Source organism: Spea bombifrons, chromosome 13 (assembly GCF_027358695.1).
Source record: "Spea bombifrons isolate aSpeBom1 chromosome 13, aSpeBom1.2.pri, whole genome shotgun sequence".
Lineage (NCBI taxonomy): Eukaryota > Metazoa > Chordata > Amphibia > Anura > Pelobatidae > Spea > Spea bombifrons.
Genome location: NC_071099.1, coordinates 23,349,405 through 23,375,338, shown reverse-complemented (window position 1 = coordinate 23,375,338; position 25,934 = coordinate 23,349,405). Strand labels below are relative to the sequence as shown.

At 42.6% G+C, this 25,934-nt stretch overlaps 1 protein-coding gene across 1 annotated transcript; it reads left to right on the top strand.

Annotated features, from left to right (window-relative positions):
* STXBP4 (syntaxin binding protein 4) lies at positions 1-25,679 on the top strand. The gene is made up of 17 exons (XM_053453255.1): positions 1-98; positions 1,436-1,480; positions 1,927-2,056; positions 3,338-3,444; positions 3,831-3,984; positions 4,924-4,984; positions 6,208-6,287; positions 6,663-6,759; positions 6,908-7,029; positions 7,635-7,724; positions 10,185-10,250; positions 12,044-12,220; positions 13,921-14,037; positions 14,356-14,405; positions 14,679-14,806; positions 20,677-20,734; positions 25,248-25,679. The coding sequence occupies exons 2-17, from the start codon at positions 1,449-1,451 to the stop codon at positions 25,363-25,365; spliced, it is 1,587 nt and encodes a 528-aa protein (XP_053309230.1). The 5' UTR covers positions 1-98; positions 1,436-1,448; the 3' UTR covers positions 25,366-25,679.
* Positions 25,680-25,934: the final 255 nt, after the last annotated feature.

The following is a 25,934-nucleotide window of genomic DNA, read 5'->3' as shown; positions in this document are numbered from 1 at the left end:
GCCGGACTCAGGCGTTCGGCACTTTCCGGCAGAGAGAGTTCGTTTGCGTCCGAATGGGGAGCAGGGGCCGCCTGCCTGGCATGTGAGGGGTTAACAAGGTACCTGTCTGTCTGTCAAAGAGTATAGGGATTCTGAGCATGCTGGGCGTTGGAGTCCATGGCAACTGACCCCCCCCCCCAAGACGTTCCACAGCAGCTGAGGGCTTTCCCTGGCCTTGGTATGAGAACTCATTCCAAGATGTTCTGCAGCAGCTGGGGCATCACTTCACTGGCCCTTGGGTCAGATATGTACCCCTTACCCCTGGAGCAGGGGGTTTACTGGGCAGTCATGTCACCAAGTTGATTGGCAGCTCTACATTTTAAGATGTGCTGCAGCAGCTGCGTATAATACACTGGCCCTTGTATTGCCCTTTTGTTGCCTTACGCCTTTCCTGCCCTCTGCGATGCTCTGCAGGAGATACGGGCCCTCTGACGCCAGTCCTGTTTTTAATATTTCACCTCTGAAAGAAAACCTTACGGCAAAGTGCAGGCTGTGCGGTTGCGCGTCAGATATTACGTCGCTGCCGTCTGCTTTAAATCCAATAAGGGTTTTTATTTTCACATAAAAAAAAAACAGTAATGGTTTCTAAGGGGGAAAGTGTTGCATAGGAACCAACCTGTGGGCACTTACGCGGTTAGTAAATACCGCATAAAAATACAGGAACAAGAAGCTGAGATGGAAATCCGCGCATCGCTGGAGGATTTCAAATAACGTCTCAAATAATTCTCTGTGCGCGTAAAGATCGTTTGGGTGCATCAGGAATTAATGAGGGAACTTTAAAATGGCTATAAAGTACGGGGCCTGCAATACTATACTTTATAGAATTTTTATGGTTCCCCCCTTAATTCATGATGCACCCTATAACTGACAGCGGAACTAATTTATCAGCTCGTGTTGCCGGGGGACCGCTTTACCTGCTTGACCGCGCTAAAGGAATAAGTGAGAACGCACCGTTCGCCCCGCCCTGAATACCTAAACCCCTATAATAGGCCACACCCCTAATTTAAAGATGTAAATAATATAATTGGGACATTATGGGACGTATCGAAGCCGGGGCTGTGGCGAAGGAAGTGGCGTTGCTTCAAGATGCTCGATAAAATCCACAGAGGAGAGACGGCAGCCAATAGGCATCTCTCCCGCCAAAACAAGCCGGACCTTCTAAGGGTCCAAAGCCCCGTAGCCTTACGCTGTGCGCAACCCATTCCAAAACTGTTAAGCCTGCCGCCGTTGGACATCCCTGGGACCCGAGAAGACATTTGGATTTAAAAAAGAAAAATTAATCTGAATTACCGGTATAACTGAATATTATGGCGGCGCGTACGTGCTTTCCTAGGAAATCGTACATTTTTTAAAAAAACAACATTTTCTTACATTTTAATCATTTTTCTCCTCGCAGGTAGTCGAGAACAATGACTGGGATGGAGAAGACGTCTGAAATAAGGTAGAAATCTAGATTTGAATCCTATTTGTGTGGAATTAGGGTCTCTTCGTGTTTCTTTTTACAAAGATACAAAGTTGCGTGGTATGGAAGTTGTTGCATTGTGTGGCGTTGTAATAAACATGTAGCCACAACAAAGAGCTACTCGAGGAAGGGAATTATTTCATGTATAGAAAAAAAAAATGATAAAAAATAAATAAAAATCAATATTTTTTAAATATCTTATAGGGTAGGGATTTCAAAAAGTTAAATTCTATTTCTTGAAATAAATCACATTGTTAACTATTAACTATCATTATTAACCATTGTGTATATAGAGAGATCAAAAATGCCATAAAAATAACATTTTGAAACACCCCCTCTTTGAAAAGGTTTTCTATATTTATTTTTGCCGGATCCGCGCGGTTGTGGGTTGTGTGGCTCTTACTATGCGTTGTGTTACTTTGTAGCGAGTGTCCCGTCCAGCTGATTACCGTAACTAAGCACGCAAGCCTCGGACTGAGCCTCGGAGGACTTAGCAGCACAGAAGGACCATTGATCTACGTTAAGGACATTATCCCCGGTGGAGACTGTCACAAGGTGATTATCCGCTGTCGTTCCCGAGGTCTCGGCGTCTTGTCTGGACCCTTCGACTTTGTTTACCCCGCAGAGTCTAAGCCTGCGGTAGAAATCACATTTAGAACGATGGTTTATTTTGTCTCGCTGTCGGCGTTAACGTTTTGTGAAATGACTATTTTTAAATATCTTAAATATTAGTAAATTAAAAAAAAAAAAAGGTAAACTTTTTACGACTAAAGCAGCTATAATATATTATATAACTGATATATTATTATATGATAATTATATTATATTATAAAACATGTCTGGGGTTTATGTTGCGTTACAGGCTGGCTGCATGCTGTCTGTCACTAGATGTCACCCTTGCATCGCTCTGTTTTTCAGCAACTTATATTTACACAATTTATTTAGAAAATGTATTATTTTATAATAATAATAAAAAAAAACAAGGAAATATTGTGTTGATTGACGTTGCTTGAAGAACAGATAATTTGTAGGGTTTGTACATTAACACAATCGCACACACGACCGTTCAAAAGTTTGGGGTCACTTAGAAATTCCCTTGTTACTGAAAGAAACGTTTTTGTCCACTAAGATAACATGAAATGGATCAGAAATCCAGCGCAGACGGGGTTAATGTTGGAAATGACTATCGTAGCTGGCAACGGCTGATTTTTAATGGAATCTCTTCATAGGCGTGCAGAGACCCTTTATCACTCCCATCACTCCTGTGTCCCAATGGCCCTTTATCACTCCCATCACTCCTGTGTTCCAATGGCCCTTTATCGCTCCCATCACTCCTGTGTTCCAATGGCCCTTTATCACTCCCATCACTCCTGTGTTCCAATGGCACGTTGTGTTCGCTGATCCAAGTTTAAAAGGCTGAGTGATGGTTAGAAAACGCTTTTGCGATTATGTTACAGCCAGAAATGTCCTTGTTTTCCATGAAAACACCTGAGTGACCCCAAACTTTTTGAACACCCAAATCTTAGCTTTATTCTTGCAATATCAATGGATCTGGGTAGATTTCCGTGTCCATAAATCCAGTACTAGGCTCGGTTGATGTTATATCGTGATGGAATACATGTGTGACTGCCTGATTTGTGATCTTTAAATGGAATGTCTTGTGACATGCGCAAGGAGTGATAGCAGTCAGCTGATCCCAAGTGTATCCTAGAGGGAGCTTCTAGTTTGTGAATCCCTGTCGTGTAGGGGCAGAAAAACACCGACAGCTTTGTTCCTGAATTCTTAATTAAAATATCAACATTGTCTCTTTCTTGGTTGTTTTTTTTTGTTAATTAGGATGGGCGTTTGCGACCAGGAGATCGTCTCGTCTCTGTCAACGCAGAATCGCTGCTTGGGGTGTCCTGTGAAGAAGCAAAAAGCTTATTAAACAGAGCGAAATTACGGTAGTTATTGCCCCACGCTCGGCTTTTACACAATGCAGGATTTATCCTAAATTAGGAACAAATGCTTATTATCTGTTTACAAGGGAATCGGAGATCTTGTTTAAAGCAGATTCCAGGCCCGCTGTGTGTCTCCTGGTTATCCCAACTTCAAATGATAAAACAGTTTTTGTCCAGAGCCACGTCGGAGCTTGTGGTGTATTTTAATTGGGAGCTGACCCAGGGTAGCGCTCCATTCTGCCCTTACCTCCGTGCTGCCATACCCTCTGCTGAGCGCTGGAGTATGATGTCATATCCCAGCGCCCTGCCTCTTAAGGACACCATGGAATAAATAGTTACAAGTCTTACTCCATCTGCTTACCTTTCATTGTTCTGTCTCGTGTGGGCAGGAGTGGCGCTACCTGGGAAATCGCATTTATCAGATCAGACAAGACGCGTCCCGAGCGGATATCGCACTCAGATCAATCCTCGCGGTCGCGTGAAGCAATGGACTTCGCACCAACGTCGTCCTCCACTCCTAGCGCCGTGAAATCAGGCCTGCCGGTAGGTGTGGCAAACTGCACGTTGACTTTACTAATATCCAACTACTTAAAAGCTTCGCGTTCCTCAGCCTAATTCAGGGGTGAGCCTTATATTAGTGGTTCCTGGGTGTAGTATTTATTTTGCAACCCGCAGGCACCTTCCTTCACCCCCCCTATAACTAACACTCAGACTCTCACACACTCGCGCTGACCTCATCCACTAACACACACTGATGCTGACCTCATCCACTAACACACACTGATGCTGACCTCATCCACTAACACACACTCACGCTAACCTCATCCACTAACACACACTGATGCTGACCTCATCCACTAACACACACTGATGCTGACCTCATCCACTAACACACACTCACGCTAACCTCATCCACTAACACACACTCACGCTAACCTCATCCACTAACACACACTCACGCTAACCTCATACACTAACACACACTCGCGCTAACCTCATACACTAACACACACTCACGCTGATCTCATACACTAACACACACACTGACCTCATACACTAACACACACTCACGCTAACCTCATTCAATAACACACACTCGCGCTAACCTCATCCACTAACACACACTCACACTGACCTCATACACTAACACACACTCACGCTGATCTCATACACTAACACACACACTGACCTCATACACTAACACACACTCACGCTAACCTCATTCAATAACACACACTCGCGCTAACCTCATCCACTAACACACACTCACACTGACCTCATACACTAACATACACTCACGCTGACCTCATACACTAACACACACTCGCGCTGACCTCATACACTAACACACACGCAGCCTGTCCCTAGTAGATCTGTAAATGAGCAGCATGGCTTTTGTTTTGTTGTTTAGACTGTATGTTGCGTCAGCGACCCCAGTACGGTTTTTAATATGTTACAAATGTTCCCCGTTCGTCTCCGCAGGTCCAGAGGGGACAGGTTAAGGGCCGTCAGAGCCCGGATGTCTCGGAAGCACCTGTGTCAGGTAATAAATAAGTACTTATTGCTTTCTCAAAAGGCACGACGGCTAATTCCACCTTCCGGGTGGCACAAAAGACCCCAACAAATCCACTGAATAAAAACAGATAAAAAAAAATTAAGGAACGCCACCCGATTCTAAGCCTCTAATAGCCAGAATGTGTCGATCCACCATTCTCCGAGTAGCTGCAGCAATCAATAGATCTTCCAGGACGCACATAATGAGCAGACGTTTCTAAAAATCAAGCAAGATTAGGTTGCCATGGCGGCAACATGCTTTTATTTCAGTGTCATGTTGAAGTAGTTGCCTTTCATAATGTCGGGGTTGGGTAGATATGTTCTGGGTCACGCGCGCCTGCGGCAAGGTTTCAGCGCGTCCCCATCGTGTAACTGGGAGGCAAGTTTAAAGGATTAGGGTTAGGACTTTCTAGATCCCCGCCAATGAAGAACATGTACTAAAGCACTTTAATACTTTAACATGCATTCTTAACCAATAAGGGGAAAAAAGCACAGCATAGGCCCCCCGGAACTCTTTACAGGAATAAGTCGCATTGTATCGCTGGCTTCTTACGTCTTAAAGGTGCTCTTCCACCTACTCTGCTGACCTTTGTAACAAAAAAAATACACATAATTTTGCCTCGTTCATAAATGTCACGTGACGTAAAAGCAGGCGCTGATAGGTTGTTGTAATTGAATAGTTTTGTGTTGGTTTTTATGTGAATAAACCCTCGCAATAAAATAACCGATCTGCTAAATGTGCTACAAGGAGAAATCAAGTGGGACAGCACCTTCGATCTGGGCTTGTTTGAACTCCCATCGGCGCGTTCGTCTTTTTTGCGACCAGGTCCTAATTAAAACCGGCACCAGAAATGAAAGGAGTTCTTGAAAAAAAGATCGATTTGAATATTTGTAAAAAGTAAAAGCACTTAGCGCACCTTCTTTAAGCCAAAACGTTATTTCACAAGAAATATATCTGTAAATTAAGATTTTAGCTACAACGTTTTCTGATAATATGGCAACAAACACTGTCAGCCAGTCTGGGCTAGGGACGATGTTCCTGGTATTATGTATGTAGTTATAAACCCGTTATATTCTTTTTTGGGGGCTGGATCAGTGCCTTTAAAGAATTTGCTTTACGAATATAAATATTATTAAATTAAATGATTAATAAATCATTTATTATATTTAGAAAATAAATAACTGCTAAATAATGTTTCTCTGTTTCTACAGCTCTTCACCCGGACCGCCATCGAGAAAAGTTGGCTTTTTTGAATCCCGATGCCAGGATCAAGGTGGAAAAACTTGAATCGGTAAGTCAATTCTGGTTGTTTCCCCATTTTTGTTAGGATAGAAGGGGGTTTAAAATAAGAGTATTTTGTGGCGGATCCTGGCAGCATCGAAACACTTTGTCGGCAGATCGCCCCCCGTCTAGTCGCCCGTTTCTCCTGCTGTAAAGACTCAAACCTTAATCAGTTGTTGGTCTTGTCTTACATTCAGGAGCCATATCCTCATATTACCCTCTACCACTTCGGCTGGGAGGCTGTTTCACTTATCTACCACCCTCGCCTTAAAGTAAAAGCTTGTTAAGCAGGGTATCCTTTGAGCCGTCCGAGCGTTTAATTTAAATTTGCCTGTAAAATGGCCCTAAAAGTCATATTCTGCCATCTTTGTTCCTGTATACACAGGCTCTGAACTACCTCGGAATTTCACCCACAGAAGAGCAGAAACTGGCTATACGGCAGAGCGTACAGACGGACGCCAACGGAACTGTGTCTTTCGGAGGTACCAAAGCTAATATTAGCGCTGCGCACCTTTAATACGTCTTCCAAAACAAATCTGAGATGGAGACTGCATCGATGCCAGACGGGGCCGCGAGTGGGACGAGCGTTCCTCGCATCTAACCGCTTTCCTCTGCGTTATCTCTTTGTAGACTTTGTCCAGGTGGCCAGAAACCTGTTCAGCTTGCAGTTAATGGCAGGAGATCTTGGCCCCAATCCCGTTGTGTCGAGAGAAAACGAATCGTCGGGTTTATTAAGCTCCGTCGCTAATCAGGTGAGGTTTGAGCATCCCTCCAATCACCTTTCAGTTTTCACACTTTGTAGGTCACTCGTATTCTTTATCCCCCCCCCCCCAAAAATAACAATTTTGTATCCTGATTGCTCTCCGGCCCTGGCTGCGGCGTTCTGTCCAATTCAGAGAGACGTCGTGAATGTACCTCGGCGGGTTTTGTCCTGCTGCTTTCTGCCGACTCCGGCGATTATAATATGATAATGTGTGTTGGCTGCCTAGGGTGAACAAAACAAACAAGTCATTGTCTGTCTGAACGCTTTCTAGTAACCCCTCATGCCTGTTTACTTGTGTGTTAATACACAATGCGCACAGTAATAAAACTCTGGCACGTCGGGGCAACTCGGACACTCCTGTAGTAATGAGACAGAATTTACCACGGAGTTTGTGGATTCAAACAAGTTTAATGCCCTCTCTGTATAACCCATGATGCTTTGCAGCTAGACTGGCAAACAAACAGAATGCTTGTAGTGGGTCAAAAAAGACAAAAGCTGTTTAGCAAATAAAAACAAATATACATTTATGTCATCGGGGACATGGATCACGCATCAAAAAGTTCTTTTGTATTTTGCTTGCCGTTTTGTTCGCAGGTTCAGTCGTGTAATCTCTCAGACACGGACGATGTAGAAAGGTTAAAAAGAGAAAAGGATAAGGCGTTTGCGGAGATAAAGAGACTAAAGGTACGGATATTCAACATATTTTGAATATGAGACGCTCACCGCCTTTACAACAACATAGGGCAGTGAGTGGCCCATTTTCTGTATGAGACCAAGTTGCAGACCTCAAAGTTTCAACGCTGCATGTTGGTGCAGACCCCGATGCAGTTTCCAGTAAAAACATCACACGCTAGTGTATACTCACACTTAAATTACATTGCATACACACGCACACATACATACATTCATACATACATTCATACACACATACATACATTCATACACACACACATACATATACATACATACATACTCACACACATGCATACATTCAAGCACATACGTGCATACTCACACACACACACATATACATTACATACTCACACATACATACATCACACAGCTTGCCAAATACAGTTTGTTTGGCAAGAGAAATATGTTTTTGTACTTTTTTATTTTTAAATATGAGTTTTTTTTTGCCACCAAATTAGTGTAAAAACGGATGTTTTGGATAAACGACATTAATTAGAAGCGATATACTCGCCGGCAGGTGAACCTATTAGTGTGATATCTTATCAGCACGGCAGAGCGCGCCGCGTTGCATCGGTCTCTGGGGTGAATACCGGAGTCTGCGAGGACGGCTTTTAAGGCCAGAAACGTGATTTTTTTTTAATTAGGATATTTAATTGCGTCTCTATGGATTTCCTGCAGAAAATAGGCAGTTTGCATAAAATTGGAAGAAATTTTGCTGCAGCTGTAAAAATGGCAGATTTTGGGAAATAGCACATAGAATTTTGGTTTACCCGTATGACAGTACATCTGATTGGCTGGTCCTTATTGCACTTTTGTGCAGGGACAGCAGCTCCTGGCTCCTCCCACTTTTCCTCTGACTCCACCCACTCACCGCTCCTCTAAGTTATTATTTAGTATTCTGGCCCTTCGGGTCTGGCTCCGTGAGACGAGACGAGGCAGTTCTGGGTAAAAGACATTGGTATTATTATTATTATTATTATTATTATTATTATTATTATGGTATTATGATTTATATAGCGCCATCATATTCCACAGTGCTGTACAGATGTGTTATAATTATCCAATTAGGGTCCATGATGGTTGCCCCCCTCCCAGTAGAGATAACATTTGGGAATTGGGGTAGCCTCAGTTAAACAAGAGCTGCCAAGGGCCACAAGCAATGCCACGTTACACCGCATACCCCTGAAAGGGTTAAAGATGTTACACCTTCGAGGCTGAAGCCGATTTTCCTCCAGGTCATGACTTCGCTAATGAACCTCGGTGGGCTCGATGCTCGGCTCTTAAGGAAAAGCTTGAATAAAGAGAAGAAAAACGATGACAAGTACTTTCTTCTCCTTTCTGTAAAGGTCAGGAAGATCTCTCTAGTTGTTTGAAAGCATAATGAGGGCAGAAAATGAAATTATCGGAGTAAATGGGGTCCACGGAACGGGGGGAGCAGAGGTCTGGTACCTGGTTTAGGATCCAGCGGCGACAGTACAACAAGATAAGATAACTCGTGGTCAAGGCAAGGAACTGAAACCGGTGCAGGACTCGGTACAAAGAAATAACATCTAGAGACAAAAGGCAGATTTTGCGCTGCCAAGGGCTACAAGGGGAGCGAGGGTATATATTACGTACGATGTAGGTGTTGCCCTTTAAATGTTTGCTGCTACTCGGAACTAAACGCTGGTGGAGTCACCCGAGACCTGAGCTCTGGCCCCAACCCTGGCCTAGATGATGAAGAATCCAGCTCCCAGCAGAAGTGGTAGAGGGTAATACAGTGATGGATAGACAGATGGCTCCAGAATCAGAAGTTTGAGGAGACTCGATTATACGAATGATAAATGCTTGAGTTAACCATCGCGTGGTGCAGAAGACCACCATGTTAATGGCAGGAGATACACATGATGTAAGCGGAGCCCCCCCCCCGCGCCGCTTTCTCACATCACAAAGATGGCTCGTTCACCATTCCGATCTTTTATCTCATTTGAAAAGGTGTCATTTTACGACGCGCGTTCAGGTCAAGACGTTCTCGCAAGTGGATTCGAGTGGGACAGCTAGTCACAGCCCAGATAACGATGTGACAAGTGGGTCCGGGGGCCGGAAGAACTGCCCTGGCCACCAATTAACAGAAACGTGGGGGCAGCGAGAGCCGGACCTCAACGCAGATCAGTCGCTCTCCCCAAAATCCTATACACGACAATCCAGTAAACCTACGTAATGGCTTTACAACAACTTCACAGTACAAAGAAATAAGTAGAGGATGAGAGATGGAATGTAAGGAAGTTTTGCTTTACTGAGAGGGTAGTAGATAAGTGGAACAGCCTCCAAGTAGAAGTGGTAGAGGCTGATACAGTGAGGGAATTTACTCCCCGGGTAACACAGGGTTATGAAGTCATCAAGCAGGGTTTACCTGGAAGAAGATCATCAAAACTCATATCTAATCTGCATTTACCTTTCTTCTATAAACAGGACCAGCTCTTTGAATCAGAGAAACAGAAAAATCACTTCTCTGAAGAGCTAGAGAATGTGAAACGGGTAAGATTTCATCAATTTATTTTATTGACCTTTCATAAAAAAATATTATTATTATTATTATTATTATTAATTTATTCCTTTTTATTCTCTCAAATACCAAAAAATAATTGAGATTAAATATATGTAACAAAGTAAGAATGTACCTATAAAAGTATGCATATGAGAAAAAAACAACGCAAATATTAATTCAAATTCTTACTAAAAAATGTAAGAATAAGTATTAAAAAAATCATATTTAAACATATATAAATTTATAGTCGCACATTCTAGGACAATCATTATTCAATGAAACATCAATTATTATTAAACATTATCTACAACTAGAATATTTTCCCCTGATGTATGGATGAGGTAAAGACGGCTCGGCCCGCGACCTTACCCATAGAAAATGTATAAAAAAATATATATTGTAAATTATTATTACTCGCTTATTTGGTGAGGACGCTGTGCTGTTCCTTTAAGTCTCAAAGTCTCTAAACTTATTTCCAATTTTCTCTTCAATCTAATTGAGTCTCACGGCAAACAATGTGCTTCTCCCCTTCCATCAATAACCCGCAGGCTCTCCGCGTTCGAACGCCGTCCAATTGTCGTGCTCGGCGCCCGATGCGAAGGGAATCTGCGGTGTTAAAAAGGGTCAAATTAAACCCGACCCGAGCTTCCAATATCTCACATTTAAATGGCTGTTACAGCCGACGAGAGAAACCACGCAGAAACTCGATAAATGTGTTTACAAGGAGCTTATTCTGTGGCCGGCGGAGAGCGATTCAACTTCTAACTTTCTTCTTGTTAATATTAGGGGTCTCACCCCCCCCATCTAATAAACTCAGGTTTATAGATGAGGCAGATTAGAACACGGACCCTCGAGGCTTCATAGGATAGTTTTGTACCCTAAATGCCGGAAGTAGACTTTATATTTAAGGTTTAATGAAGTCTGTTGAGTTGCGTTGGCTTTAACAATGACTTATTGTTTCGTTGGAACACTGGGAGTACTTTGTGGGAGACAAAGTATCTGCTCGTTCCTCTCCATCTTTTGTCCTGTTATGTCATTTTGAGCATACGGGCTATAGAGCAACATGTGAGCAGAGTCGGCCAGCACGGAAGCGCTTGGTTATCCTGAGGTCATCACCGGGTCACAGCTTTGTCCCCGTCGCTGGTTGAGGTCTTTCAAGACCCTGATGAGTCCAGCGGGGAGACAATGGTGAGGTTCCCTCAAGCAGGTGGACCACTCGTGATGATCTCTGCGGACAGGGTTTGCTGAGATAGTAGACAGGACCCAGTAATCAAAATAAAAAGTTTAACATGGCCATGGACTAAATGAATGTAATATAATTATAAATGAGAATAAATATATGTAACAAAGTAAGAATGTACCTATAAAAGTATACATATGAGAAAAAAAACAATGCAGATATTAATAAAAATTCTTACTAAAAATGTTAGTTCCACAAGAGAAATAAGTATATCAAAATCATATAAAATATATATATATAAATTCATAGTCGCACATTCTAGGGCAATCATTATTAAATGAAACATCAATTATTATTAAACATTAATTATCTACAAGAATATTAGAAATATAACTCGAATGATGGAATTTAAACATGCATGGGATAGACATACGGCTCCTGGATCTAAGACGAGACCAACGACTGATTGAGTCTTTACAGCAGGAGAAACTGGGGGCGACTAGACGGGCCAAATGGGGGCCGATCTGTTGTCACATTCTATGGAACGCTGTAGACAATTGTGATGTTTCTTTCTTTTTTTTTTAATCATTTTGTTTCTTTCAGGAAGCCAAAGCTTCGGTGGAGGAGGCCAGAGCCCTACGAAGCAGGATTCACCTGGCCGAAGTGGCCCAGAGACAGGCACGGGCCATGGAGATGGACTTTGAGGAAGTCATCCGCCTCTTGGAGGCCGAAATCGCGGAGCTGAGAGCTCAACTGGCAGATCACTCCGGCCAGAACAAAGTAAGCGTGTCGACCATATACAACCCCCCCCCACCCAAACCCGCGTTACCATGGTTCCTTCGGAGCTGTCACATGACCCGCTTTTCTCTTCTCTTTTTATCTGCTCCAGTAAAGTAGGTCACCGTTTGTTTAGTATTATTCTGTATTCCGACTGATGCACAGAGAGGGAGACAATGCAGATATTACAACCCTTTTCGATTGAATATGTTTTGGGGTTCTTTTTTTTTTTTTTTTTGTCCCGAGATGTTATTAATCGAAAATTCCAAATACCCTCCTGCGGAACAGGGGGTCACGAATACGACTGTGCGGTTGGCTTGGACTTTACGGTTTGACTTGCGAGAACGAGACGCGGGAATCGTTTCACTTTATCAAACACATCTGAGCTGCTTCAGCATTCCGTGACGTAATTCAATAATGAAATTAATCGAGGACAGCCGAGAACATCTTGTTCCTTATAGCTTCCACGTTTCGGTACTTGCGTTGAGACATTAGGCGTTTGAGCATCTTGTATTCCAAATTCATAATAATAATATAATTCTTAAATTACATATAAAAATCTACTCACGATATATAATAATAATAAAAAAAACAATAAAAATAAATATAATTAATAAAAATAAAATAATAAATAATAATGAATACTAATAATACAAATAAATATATTAAAAAATATAACAATAATAAAAAGAAATATAATAATAAAAATCATTAATAATAATAAAAATAAGTAGCAATTGTTGCTATAGTTACAATATTAGATGAGGCTGGATGAGGCTTTATGATTTAAATCTGTTCGTTTTCTATATTCTATACCATTTTGGGTTCCACGTATATTAACAAACTTATAGTAAATGACTTAAATTATCGCCTAGCCGCCTTTTGGTTTGTAGTCGTGACGTTTACCGGGGATTTCTGTGTTTTCACTGTGCGTCTGTAGCCTGGAAAGCGGCGCTGAAGGGCAGATAGTCTGCGTCCTCAAAAAACCCCCCCGCGTCTTAAATATTTCACCGGTACAAATTGTTCCGATGAAAGCCTTTGCCGAGATAAATAAGTAATGGAGACTTGGGAAGCGCAGCCACCGAGGAAGGCTCTTCAGTGAGAGTAATGGTGTCGTGGCGTGAGATACCCAACGCACGCCAGACCAGCCAAATATGTCCTCCTTAACTAGGTCTACAAATCAATCAGTTCTTCAAGAACACGCAAATAAACCACTTAATCCCCCGACGCTCCTCCTTCCTCCCTCGATGCTCCTCTTTTCTAGGAGGTCAGAGTGTTTGCTGGGTATGAGGGGTATCGCAGGGTTCTACAGCCCCAAAAGCCCCGATATTGTAAGCTTGCGAGCCGGGCTCTCTCCGCCTAATGTATCGGTTTGTCTTAGTTTGTCAATTCTCATCTTGTCAGACCCCTTGAATTTAGGGATTGTATTAAGCGCTGCGTATAAATAAAAGATAATAATAATAATAATAATGTGTATAGAAACAGCAGGAGATGGGTTAATAAATGAAACGGTGTATAAAGCTGATATATAAACTTGTACCAATAGGGCACAAAGCCATATAAAAGGTCTGCATTAAGCCCCTCCCCTGGCCACACCCACGGAAACAGAGATGCCCCTCTTTGGCCGTTTTAGTCGTATTGTCTCGTTTGGAAGATGTATGAATAAACATCACTAAACCGGAGCCCTGTCTATTAAACCGCAGGACAGCGCGCAGGATCTGAAGCGGCGAATCACCGTCCTCGGCTGCCAGCTGCGCAAATCCGAGCTGGCGAGAAAAACCTTTGAAGTGTCCACAGAAAAGCTGCTCCAGTTTGTTGAGGTTAGTTTTTTAACCCCCTATCTATCCTGCCCCCCGTTGCGTGTGGGGGGGATCTAACGTATATAAAAGGCGCTTGTTAACCATCAGGTATATATATATATTATATGTTTAGTTTTAGACGCACCCAGTGATATTTCCATTAGTTCTTCTAGGTGTAGCTCGGCTGAGGGTGATAGGAGTTGTCACTAAGAACAGAGGAAGCGTTTCTATGAATCAAACATTTTACCTTTACATTATCTTTCGCGGGTAAATGATTAATGGCCAGGAATCAATTTATTACATTAAGTCAATATTTGTTCTGGTTTTTTTTGCACGCAGAGTGTCCCTGAATTACTGGCCGACGATACGAGCTCCACGTTAAACCTCTGGTAAGTAACGCCACGTTTCTTCTTCACGGCGGGGCAGGTGGGGTTTCAGACCCCCACGTATTACCCTTGCTTTGTATTGGTTGCCGGACAATATGCCGGGAGAGGGAAGGATCAAAGTAATTCAAAACCTAGTAAATACACGTTTTGAGGATGACATTGAATTGTGTCATATGTGACACTGGTGACATCACAAATGACATCACCCAGCATTGTATTTTCTGTTTTAACGGAACATATAGCATTGACCATTATTTTTGTTTGTGGCCTCTCCAGCGAACGGATTCCTGCGTTTCCATCTCAGCTGTCGAGGCTGGGCGCAAACAGACGCGGACTGGCGGCAGCCCTCGCAACAGAAGCGAAAGAACTCGCAAGATCCGTGCGTTCCATCATCGAAGCAGACTGTGAGTTTTACCTGTAAATAATTGCATTTCATGCTCGCGCTTTAAAGCTTGGGGGGGCCGCCTCATGTTGCGCTGAGATAACGATGTAGCGGCAGCTCGTCATTTTTCTTGGGAAAATGGCTGCTTACAAAAAAAAACATGGCCACGTAAAGCCAGTTGTATCTGCCTATGTACCCAACACAGAGTTTAAGGTCGCCAAAGGCTTGTCTTCACAAACCATACCCTCAAAACAGTTTGAAAAACCCTGGTATGGTCCATCGGCATGACAAAAATCCTCAGCACTTGCATCGGGTGGCCGTAAATACCTGCAATCCCCCCTTCCACCTCTACCTAGTGCTGCCTTAGTGAATAAAACCCTTTGACCGATATTTCTCCCCATGATACCCCTTGGCAGAACGTACCCCTGTGCTAACGTTTTACATTCTAAATATTTAACTTGTGGGAAGGTCTGGGACTACTCGGTCAGCGTCGGGTTTGGGTTGTAAGACACCGACGACACCGGTCTTCCCACCCCACTTGAAGGAGCGAAGGAGAAGGTGGGGACCTCAAACCACGATGTGTCCCATTTCCCTGACATAATGAGATTAGCAGCCGCCCGGAGGGTGTCAATGAGGGCATCGTGAGTGACAGGAGTATCGGAAAACCTGGGGGGGAAAGTCAATATTCTATGAAGGTATCACAATTGTTATTATGTAACCGCTTGTTAAACTTGAAGACTGTTAAGTGGCAGAATAAGGCCAGATCCACAATAGACTTTTGTGATTTCGCATTCCCTTCCGCTCTTCAATACAAAGCTTGCCGGGGACCGGTCGCATCGTTCCATTCAGCACACCGTATTAAATGAAGCCTAACGACGGGGTATTCTGCCAATTCTATGCCGCGAATGGGGTATGTGTCGGCTATTACCCCGCCAGCCTCATCCTTTACCCGGGTTCTGTATATATAACGTTACAAAAATTAAACAATAGCCTCAAATATTTCCGTGCCCAAAGGACCTCCTCGTTATTGCGATATTTAATTATCAAAATACAGAACAGATGTTCAGAAAATAACAACAATACGCGTTTTAGTAAAGGTTCCTTTGTTTACAGGCGTAAACATTCTCTCGTTAGACGCCAGCTCTCTGTTACCTCCCGCGTCTTACCCTAAGGGCAGCCGTGAAATGTCCCGGGGGGGGGCGTTCGCTGGACGCGGGCCGGTGTTTGAAAAAAAAATTGCCAAGTCCGTGTGAAAAATAGTATTTCAGGCCCCCGGACCTCCAGCACTACGTGTGGGGGGACATCAAGCACTACCAAGTACTCCATTCAGTTATCAAATGTGATTAAGAGAAATAATGTCTTACTAAACCCAAGGTTCTTGTTTAGAATCTTTACCTTTCTGCCACATTTTTGTTATCTTCTCCTTTTTACTGTTTGTATCATGCAGAGGACTTTTTAAAGTGTCATGTGACCATCAGGAGCCGGTGGGCCACATATTGATTGGAGTCCCATTCAGTTACGTGGACCGGAACTTTATAACCAAGACCTTTTTAATGGGCTGATTTAAACACGGACTGGTTTGAGATGGTCTCGTGGCCCTCGCCCCTCTAGCTGCCCCCCGAAACATTTAGTAACACAGAATTTGTTATTTTTACTAAGCGCTTTCCAGTAATTAGTCGTCTCCCTGGGAAACTAAGACCCTTAATCCTGTATTTTTCTATGAAAACCCTTTTGTACGTTATGTTCTATGACCGAAAGCTGATGTAAGCACTAATTGACCTCTTTCTCTCCTCGAACCCGGGTAGTCCCAAGCGTCCCTTCCACCGGCTTCCGCCCCATAAATCCAGTCTGGACTCCACCCCGACTTCTCATAATTCAGCAAAAAAAAAAAAAAAAGCTCTAAACTAAATGAAATATAATCTTTTTTTCTTCTAAGCGCACTTTGTTTTGAATAATAACTAGGTCGCAGAAGGATGCGGTTTCAGCGTGGCTCCCCGGGGCCGTCAGATCACATTATCGGATGAATTACAACTCCGAGTGTTGCTTGCGAGGCTGATTTGAGCTCTCGGACGCGCAGCTTCCACTAAAAATCCTCCGCCGTGGCGTTTTTTTGCTGGCAGAAGCATCTTAATTCGAGGAAATTAGTGAAACGTCTCCCCCCGCCAGATTATTATTGTTCATAAAGAGCTTTTAGAAAGTTTGCTTTCCTTAAGTTAAAAACGCAAAGCAGAACTTTGTGACGTCTCCTAAAAATGCCCAGAATCGGTCAATATTTGATGAAACCCCGTCCAGGATAGCACGAGGAATTGAGGTGACCTCTGAGGACCTCCCGTGTCCTTTTGGCCAATGGCTATCAGCCCCTGGATTCTGCCCTTTTCCACTTTTACCAGTAAGGAGGTGGGGGCTTTTAAACCTCCCCACCTGACTACTATGTATCAACATGAGTTCTACGACTGTCCGTTCCTTACAACAAGACCTTCTCGCTTGGGACCAACAACGTCACTCGTCGTCTCGAATCCCACCGAGCGTTTACGAGTTTTGTTTCTTTTTGAATGTTTTTCACCTAAATCTACCCATCCGGGACGAGATGTCCCAAAATCAGTGTTCTGAAAAGAAGAAGAAAAAAGATTACTTGAACAGGCAGTCCTGTTTCTGTTAAGCCACCGAAAGCCCTAAGCCTGCCGAGCGCGTGCACGGGCTTTATGTAACGGCGCGGAAATCCACACCGTTTACTAATCGCCGCCCTGGGCACCTAATCCCGGCACATCTACCAAACTGTGCTGCGCTTGTGCCGATTACACACCCTCCTGGGAGGTGGATCTCGTTAGCGCCGTGGGGACATGTCGTTTCTGGAGACGATGACCCAGGGTCCCATGCAACACCTGCGCCGCTCAGCCACGTATTAACCCCTTCAGTGTCACATAGACACGTCCACTAGTTATGGTAGAAAGAAGTAGATTCTCACCTTGCTTGCGTGACGAGTGACCTCGCTCCTGAAGTGCAAGCAGTGCAGCAATTAAACTTTTTATATTCATTTTCATAAGAGGCTTTAGAGATTAGAGGGTTATATATATATATATATTTATATTTATCTATATATATTCATGTTGTGTTATATAAAAAATCGTTATTTTAGTTTCTCCCTCTTTCAAGGCTGCGAATTGTAGCGGATTTGCGGGGGTCGCTACTTTGCCCTCAGGCCTTGTATAACTTCACGTTAAGCTTGTGTTACCAGATTCAATCCTCAGTCGTTTAAAATAATATGCGGCTTACCGATTTTCGGCTATTTTTATAAATATATTCGTGTATTATTTTTTTTTATATATTCTTGTGTGATAAAGTCATTAATTTTCGCGAGCGTTTGAAGGTTGAATTCCGAGCATGGAAGCAAAGTGACGTTCAGAACAACCTCTTCCCCATCGTCCGTGTCAGACTCAATTGTTTCCATGGCGATGTAAAGCGATGTTTTTTGGCATAATTCAATAGAGTTAGTGCTTTTTAAGGCTTTATGGCTCCTGAATCTAAGACGAGACCAAGGACTGCTGCTTTTACTAGACAGGGGCCGAATAGAGCCGGCAGATTCTATGTTTCTGTTTTAAAGTAACCTTCATGAACATTGGATCAGCAAACACAACGTGCCATCGGAACACAGGAGTGATGGGAGTGATAAAGGGCCATCGGAACACAGGAGTAATGGGAGTGATAAAGGGCCATTGGAACACAGGAGTGATGGGAGTGATAAAGGGCCATTGGAACACAGGAGTGATGGGAGTGATAAAGGGCCATTGGAACACAGGAGTGATGGGAGTGATAAAGGGCCATTGGAACACAGGAGTGATGGGAGTGATAAAGGGCCATTGGAACACAGGAGTGATGGGAGTGATAAAGGGCCATTGGAACACAGGAGTGATGGGAGTGATAAAGGGCCATCGGAACACAGGAGTGATGGGAGTGATAAAGGGCCATCGGAACACAGGAGTGATGGGAGTGATAAAGGGCCATCGGAACACAGGAGTGATGGGAGTGATAAAGGGCCGTCGGAACACAGGAGTGATGGGAGTGATAAAGAGCCGTCAGAACACAGGAGTTCTCATCCAGGCTTGGTAAAATTCCGGCTTTTTCCACCATTTTTTAAAAATCTTTTTCGTTTTGTCGTCTCGGTAACAGGTCGCTGTGATACGTTCAGTAGCCCTACGTAAACCTTTTCTTGACTATTTATTATCACCCCCCCCGGTAATAATAATTCACATAAAAGCATCAGCGCTCGCGTACGCTCCTCTCGCCATTCATGCCGCGGAGGAGAATTGTGTCAGCCGTCCGAAGCCTAACCCAGATCTTCCTCGCCCATTGTTGCCTTTAAACGAGGAACAGCAGCCCCCGCCTGTTATTTCCGTCTTCGCACAAATGAATGAAGCCGCTGAAAGGCTGGAGCGTCCCGCCGTCATTACAGCCGGTTTATTCCGTCTCTAACGAGGGCTGTATTGATTAGTCGGTGGGGAGCGTTCTGCGGAGATCTTGTGAATGAAGAAGACTCGTTTACGGCATTACAATAATAACCGTCCGCCTGTTCTACTTTTTAAAGAACTTTTTTTCCACTCTTTTGAGGATGGGGGGGAGAGGGGGGGGTTTAAACCACCAAAACTCAAGTTTTTAGTTGTCGTAGTTGCAAAAAGATGTATAGAACATAAAATTTAGTTCTGTTCCTCTGGGGAAAAACAACCAGGAACCATTTAAAGCCCATATTTACTAAGATACGTTCTATGGGATAATTTGCCCGAGTTTTTTTATCGATGTGGCTCCAACTATCTTCAGAAGCCATGATATTCTGATTAATTGCAGTGGAAACATTTAACCTGAATTACTTTTTACAAAACCGGATTGTATTCGCTATACCCACCGCTACAGGTGCGATAAACTAGGGACTTTCCGCTGGTCAGAACGTCCCCGTGTTAATTAATTTCATATCGTTACTCGACCCCAATAACGCTTTAATTGCTGCTTCTTCCGTCACGCGGTGTTTGGAGATAAGCAGGAGGCTTGCGCTTTCTTGTATCTCCTATAGACTGGCCTCCTACGTGGCTGGAAGTTCTGGCCAGCAGGAGACAATTAGCTTTAGCCCCCCCCGGGATGAGTCCTGATGTATATCGCCGCGCCGCACCGACGGAGCTCGGGAAAGGTTAGGTGTAGATTAGCGTTGTGTAAACCCTACGGACTCCTAAGATTTCCGTGAGGGAGAGGACGGCAGTCAACTTTGCCTCCTGGTGGGCTGGAGGTCTAGATAGCGTCCAATTTTACACTTGTATTTGGTTCATTCTCTCCTTATCCCTGATTGGAGGATCGGGGAGGACGTCACTGGCGGGTTATGTCCGTGAAGATGTGGACGAAGAAAGAAGATTAAGGATTGAAGATAGAAGAAGGAAGAGAAGATAGAAGATGCGTAAATGATCGGCGAAAGCAGAAGAGGAAGTGGTCGGTAGTAAGAGAGAGGGTACGAGAGTGAGTGTGTGAGGGAGTGTTACTGAATGCGGACCCATGTTGGATGAAAATTTTGACCTCTTTGCTTCGCTTTCGTCCAATTCGTGGGCGGAGGGCGGGCCTCCGGTTTTGTGGATTCGACAAATTTACCCCAATTCTGTAAATTTGCAATTCTTATGAATCCGAATGCACCAGTCTAGAGGTTTCCGAGATTGTCGGAAATCGTCCTTTTTATACGACTCCTTTTATGTATTTAAACTAATCTCTCCCTTCCCATCTCTCTCCGCTCCGGTAACGTCTACATGTGATACATAATGTAATATAGATGTGCGTTTTGAGCGGAATTTTAGAATGGTTTTGCCTTTCTTGGAAGGTTTTTTTTTTCGATTAAAGGCTCTTTTCTCTTTTCTTTCTCAGGCCTCCCGTACGGCTGGGAAGAAGCTTACACAGCAGATGGAATCAAGTACTTCATCAAGTGAGTGGTTGTATAAAGCAGAGTAAGCATTTGATACGGCATCTGGCGGGGAATAGGTAAGGAGACGGAGAGCGCATTACAGGAGCCCTCCAAGGGAGAGACGATGGGGACATGGGGAGTCGTTCAGTCTCGGCTTCGATACACTTTCAGTTGCTGTAAAGGCGGAATGGGGGGGTTATATTACTGTATACAGCGCTGGGGGTTATATTACTGTATACAGCACTGGGGGTTATATTACTGTATACAGCGCTGGGGGTGTTATATTACTGTATACAGTGCTGGGGGGTTATATTACTGTATACAGCGCTGGGGGTTATATTACTGTATACAGCGCTGGGGGTTATATTACTGTATACAGCACTGGGGGTTATATTACTATATACAGCGCTGGGGGTGTTATATTACTGTATACAGCGCTGGGGGTTATATTACTGTATACAGCGCTGGGGGTTATATTACTGTATACAGCGCTGGGGGTTATATTACTGTATACAGCGCTGGGGGTTATATTACTGTATACAGCGCTGGGGGTTATATTACTGTATACAGCGCTGGGGGTTATATCACTGTATACAGCGCTGGGGGTTATATTACTGTATACAGTGCTGGGGGTTATATTACTGTATACAGCGCTGGGGGTTATATTACTGTATACAGCGCTAGGGGTTATATTACTGTATACAGCGCTGGGGGGTTATATTACTGTATACAGCGCTGGGGGTTATATTACTGTATACAGTGCTGGGGGTTATATTACTGTATACAGCACTGGGGGTTATATTACTGTATACAGCGGTGGGGGTTATATTAATGTATACAGCGCTGGGGGTTTTATTACTGTATACAGCGCCGGGGGGGTTATATTACTGTATACAGCGCTGGGGGGGTTATATTACTGTATACAGCGCTGGGGGTTATATTACTGTATACAGCGCTGGGGGTTATATTACTATATACAGCGCTGGGGGTTATATTACTGTATACAGCGCTGGGGGTTATATTTCTGTATACAGCGCTGGGGGGGTTATTACTGAACACAATGCTGAGGGTAAGTTTTCCCATGGAACTGCCCCTCCTGTCAGCCCTGCGCTCTCTCTCTTCCTCTCTCTTCCTCTCTCTCCCTCTCTCTCCCTCTCTCTTCCTCTCTCTTCCTCTCTCTCCCTCTCTCTCTCTCCGCTCGCATGGACAAAACAAAATGTTTTCCAAAACTATTTTATCGTTCTTGGGGGGGGGATGCTCATTTGTGATTATTTTTGTTTCTTCCATATTAACAAACAAATCATACAAACACCTGCGTCCCACTGATTCCTACTCATTATTTTCCGCTATTCGCCGTCTCCCATTTACGTTTTTTTCCCGTCCCTGTCCTAAAACGCTCCTTTTTCTCACATAATTACAATCAAACGAACCCCAGGCAGCCTTTAAAAGATGGCACGGCTCGCAAAGCCACCGCTCGCTTCTCTCCACTGTTCGCTTCGGAAAGCAATTTGGTTTTCCGTTAACTCTTTCCAACATCATCCTGCTGTGCGAGTTTCACTGCCCCCCCCCAAAAAAATGTCCAATGATGTATTGTTTGATCAGAGCAGAACCACGGGGTTAATTAGTAGGGTTTGTCTTACTGCAAGCAAAGACCCCCTTCATTTTAGGGACAGCGCGGGCAAAATAACACAACCTGATCTAATGCTATTTAATGAAACTTTTTGTGGTCAGAGTTAGTATTTGGCAAAATGTCCCTTTTTAAGACTTGTTTTTTTTCTACATCTTCACAGCCAATAGTTGTGTATATTTTATATATATAATATTTCTTATTCCAGCATGTTTTGTATTATTTCATGTATTACGTGTGGTTTTGGAAGCTCGCTTCCTGCATTATTAACAACCAGAATTTTATTCCTGACGCATGAATATATTTCTTTTGTTATAAAAAAAAAAACATTTTCTTGCTGACCAAAATTTCCATAATTTGATTTTTATATATTGTTTTATTCATATAAATATTACTTTGTCTGTAATAAATAGTAAGACACGCTGAGCTATCAGGATCTACCTTTACCCAAGAAATACACGGAAACATTTAACTCTTTAGGGGTTTATTCACTAAACCATGAGTTTACAGATGGGATGGGGCTTAAGGAGACATTTCAACTCACTACTATGCAATATTAAGGGTAGACTCCAGGTAGCATCTTTTGCAAGAAGGACTGAGTCGGCCCTGTATAATGTATAGTTAAATCAGCGAGCCGGCCCCTGTGTAATGTATAGTTAAATCAGCGTATGTAAAGCATACAACACATAAAAGTTTTGCGCGTCTGACCTACAAACAGTTAATTACCGACATATATCCATATATCTTAACTTTTTTTTTATTTGGACTGCATAAAACGATATTTTCTTCTTTTTTATCCATAAATTAATTTTTTAGGCGTGCGTCAGGAATCCTGCCTCTCCCACCCCAAACCGGCTTTCCAAACAAGTAATTGGGTCTTCAGAGATTTATATAAAAAAAACTTTTAAAAAAGTGAAACGCGCGCGGCTCGGGATGACAGGAGACGTCTGCAGGGATGTTTTCTTATTGCCTTATCTGTACCTTTAAAAGATTCATTTTTCTTTCTCGAGAGTAGTAGCTGGAGTAGTAGTTGGATTTGAAGACACCAGGATACTTTTGATGCCTCCGCTACATGCAAGAACAAAGTTGCTTTAATCTTACCTGTATTCTCAGAGCATCAAACATATTAATTTAAAATATATATAAATCTATACTATAAAATATATATATTATATATATATCCTATAATACATTTATAAAAATATATATACAATTGTATTAAACAAAAAAAAAATATATATATTTATATACATTATCCATTTGCATTTGTTTTAATTTATATACATTTTTATTTTATGTATGTGTATATATATTTATATATATTATATATCCTATAATAAATTTATATAAATATAATATATAATTTTTTTAAATATATATATATATATATATATATATATATATATTATATACATTTTTATAATATGTATATATAATATATATATACGAATATAATTATATATATATATATATATATTTTTTTTTTTTTATATATATATATATATATATATATATATATATATATATATATATATATATATATATATATACAATAAAATTATATTTTAAAAAATGATTGGAAGGATTTGTGGTAAAGAAAATACCTGAGCTTGAAATGAAAAAAAGCATAAAAAAGAGAATCGTTTAGGGAAGGCGCAAGTCATTAATTATAAGAGTGCAGAAGTGGCAGACGCCGCACTCCGCGGTAACTTGGAGTCGTAGGTTTGGATCATGTTGGAAAGTAATGAGGTCTCAGCACGTCGCCGATTCCACATTCACAAAAGAAGTTTGCAAGTCAATGGAAAATAACTTCAATTCCCCTCGGAGTTCTGTCCCTAATAACCGCTATTATGTCCGCACGTCATATTTTTATAATTTATACTTTAGCACACGTGTTGTAACGGTACCAGAAATTTAATTATTAGAAACAGAATCTTACTAGAGATTACCTGCTGTAAAGACTCAGTGTTGAATCAGTCGTTGGTCTCGTCTTAGATTCAGGAGCCGTATGTCTATCCCATGCATGTTTAATACCCTCACTGTATTACCCTCTACCACTTCTGCTGGGAGACTGTTCCATTTATCTACTACCTTCTTGGTGTACATAATAATAAACGGGTTTGACATAATAATTATAATATTATGTTGTGTGTGTGTCCCCCTGACTGCATGCTTTTGAAGGACGTTTAATGCCCTGATTACTGGATGCCCTCTCAGCGCACGTCTCGCGTAGGGCTATAAATAAACGGCGGGGGGGTTACATATTGCAAAGAAATCTTTATTGGATGTAGCAGCCAGATGTTCTATCATGTTCGGCCGGGGCAAGTTCAATGTCACGTTTAACACAGATAAAAATAGAGCAGACACCCAGTAGGGCTGTGTTTTGTGAAGGCGTCTCATCTGCTGGATTCTTCTAATTCTTTTAGTTTTATTTCTTGACCATCATACTTTTATTTAGAAGGATTTGAGACAATTCCCTGCTGTTCCTATACACATGATCGGGGCTTTTAGGGCTGCAGAACCCTGCGATCCCCTCATACCCAGCAAACATTCTGACCTCCTAGGGACACAGGGGTTTGGGGAGACTGGCCAAACTAAACAGGGACACTTGGCAGGTATCCACTTCTAGCCATTGTCTTATGTGCATATGTGTTTTTGGTAAGTCTGTGGGGCTGCAGGGTTACAGGTGCTTCAGATGCAAAGATCTCAAATGCCTATGGGCTCTAACGCCTGTGGGGCTCTAACGCCTATGGGGCTCTAACGCCTTATTCGTATAACGTGGGGGAAGTCATCGTCATCAGCACGATTATTCCTCTTTATACCTCTTTATAATTCTTCCTCCCCTTAAGAGGAGGGGCCTGTGCTTTTTACCACCAATCATTAACCACGTTTCCTTCCTCCTCTTAGTCATGTGACTCAGACAACGTCTTGGACCCATCCAGTGGCCAGCGCGCTCAGCCTGTTGGCTCCGGAGGACGCGGGCGAAGACCACCACAGAGAAGCCCCGGATCTGAAAAGCTGTTAGGCGCTTCCTTATCGATGTCATGTGACCGCGCGCCCCCCCCTTTCCAAATGATCCACGCTGTTAACTTATTAGACTTTTATATCCAGAGTGCTGTAGAACGGCCCGGGTCTGATATATACACTGCCACTTTACTTCGCTTCTATGTTTCTTCTATACATTGTAGCATTTATTGAATTGTTTAGAGAAAAGTTGTTGGGTTTTTTTTTGTTTTTTTTTCATGTATTTTCTACACAGAGGACAGAAAAAATATTTTCATGTTTTACCTTATTTTAAAGCATTCCTATTAATATAGAAAATAAATGAATTTATACCCAGATGCATTAACGTTCTTTGAGTGTTTAATTTCTAAGCTCCCTTGGAATGTCCCGGACTCCCTTACTACAGAAGAATGCATATTAAAGCATACATTTTTTCCCGAAAGTAGGAATAAAAAGAGAAAAAATAAAGCACTGCGGCAAAATCTTCATTCTCCCTCCATCATCTGACATTTCTGGCCACTGATTGGTTGCTTGAAGCTGTCAATCAGTGGCAGGAACGTGCTCCCATTGTAAATCAATAGGAATGGGAAG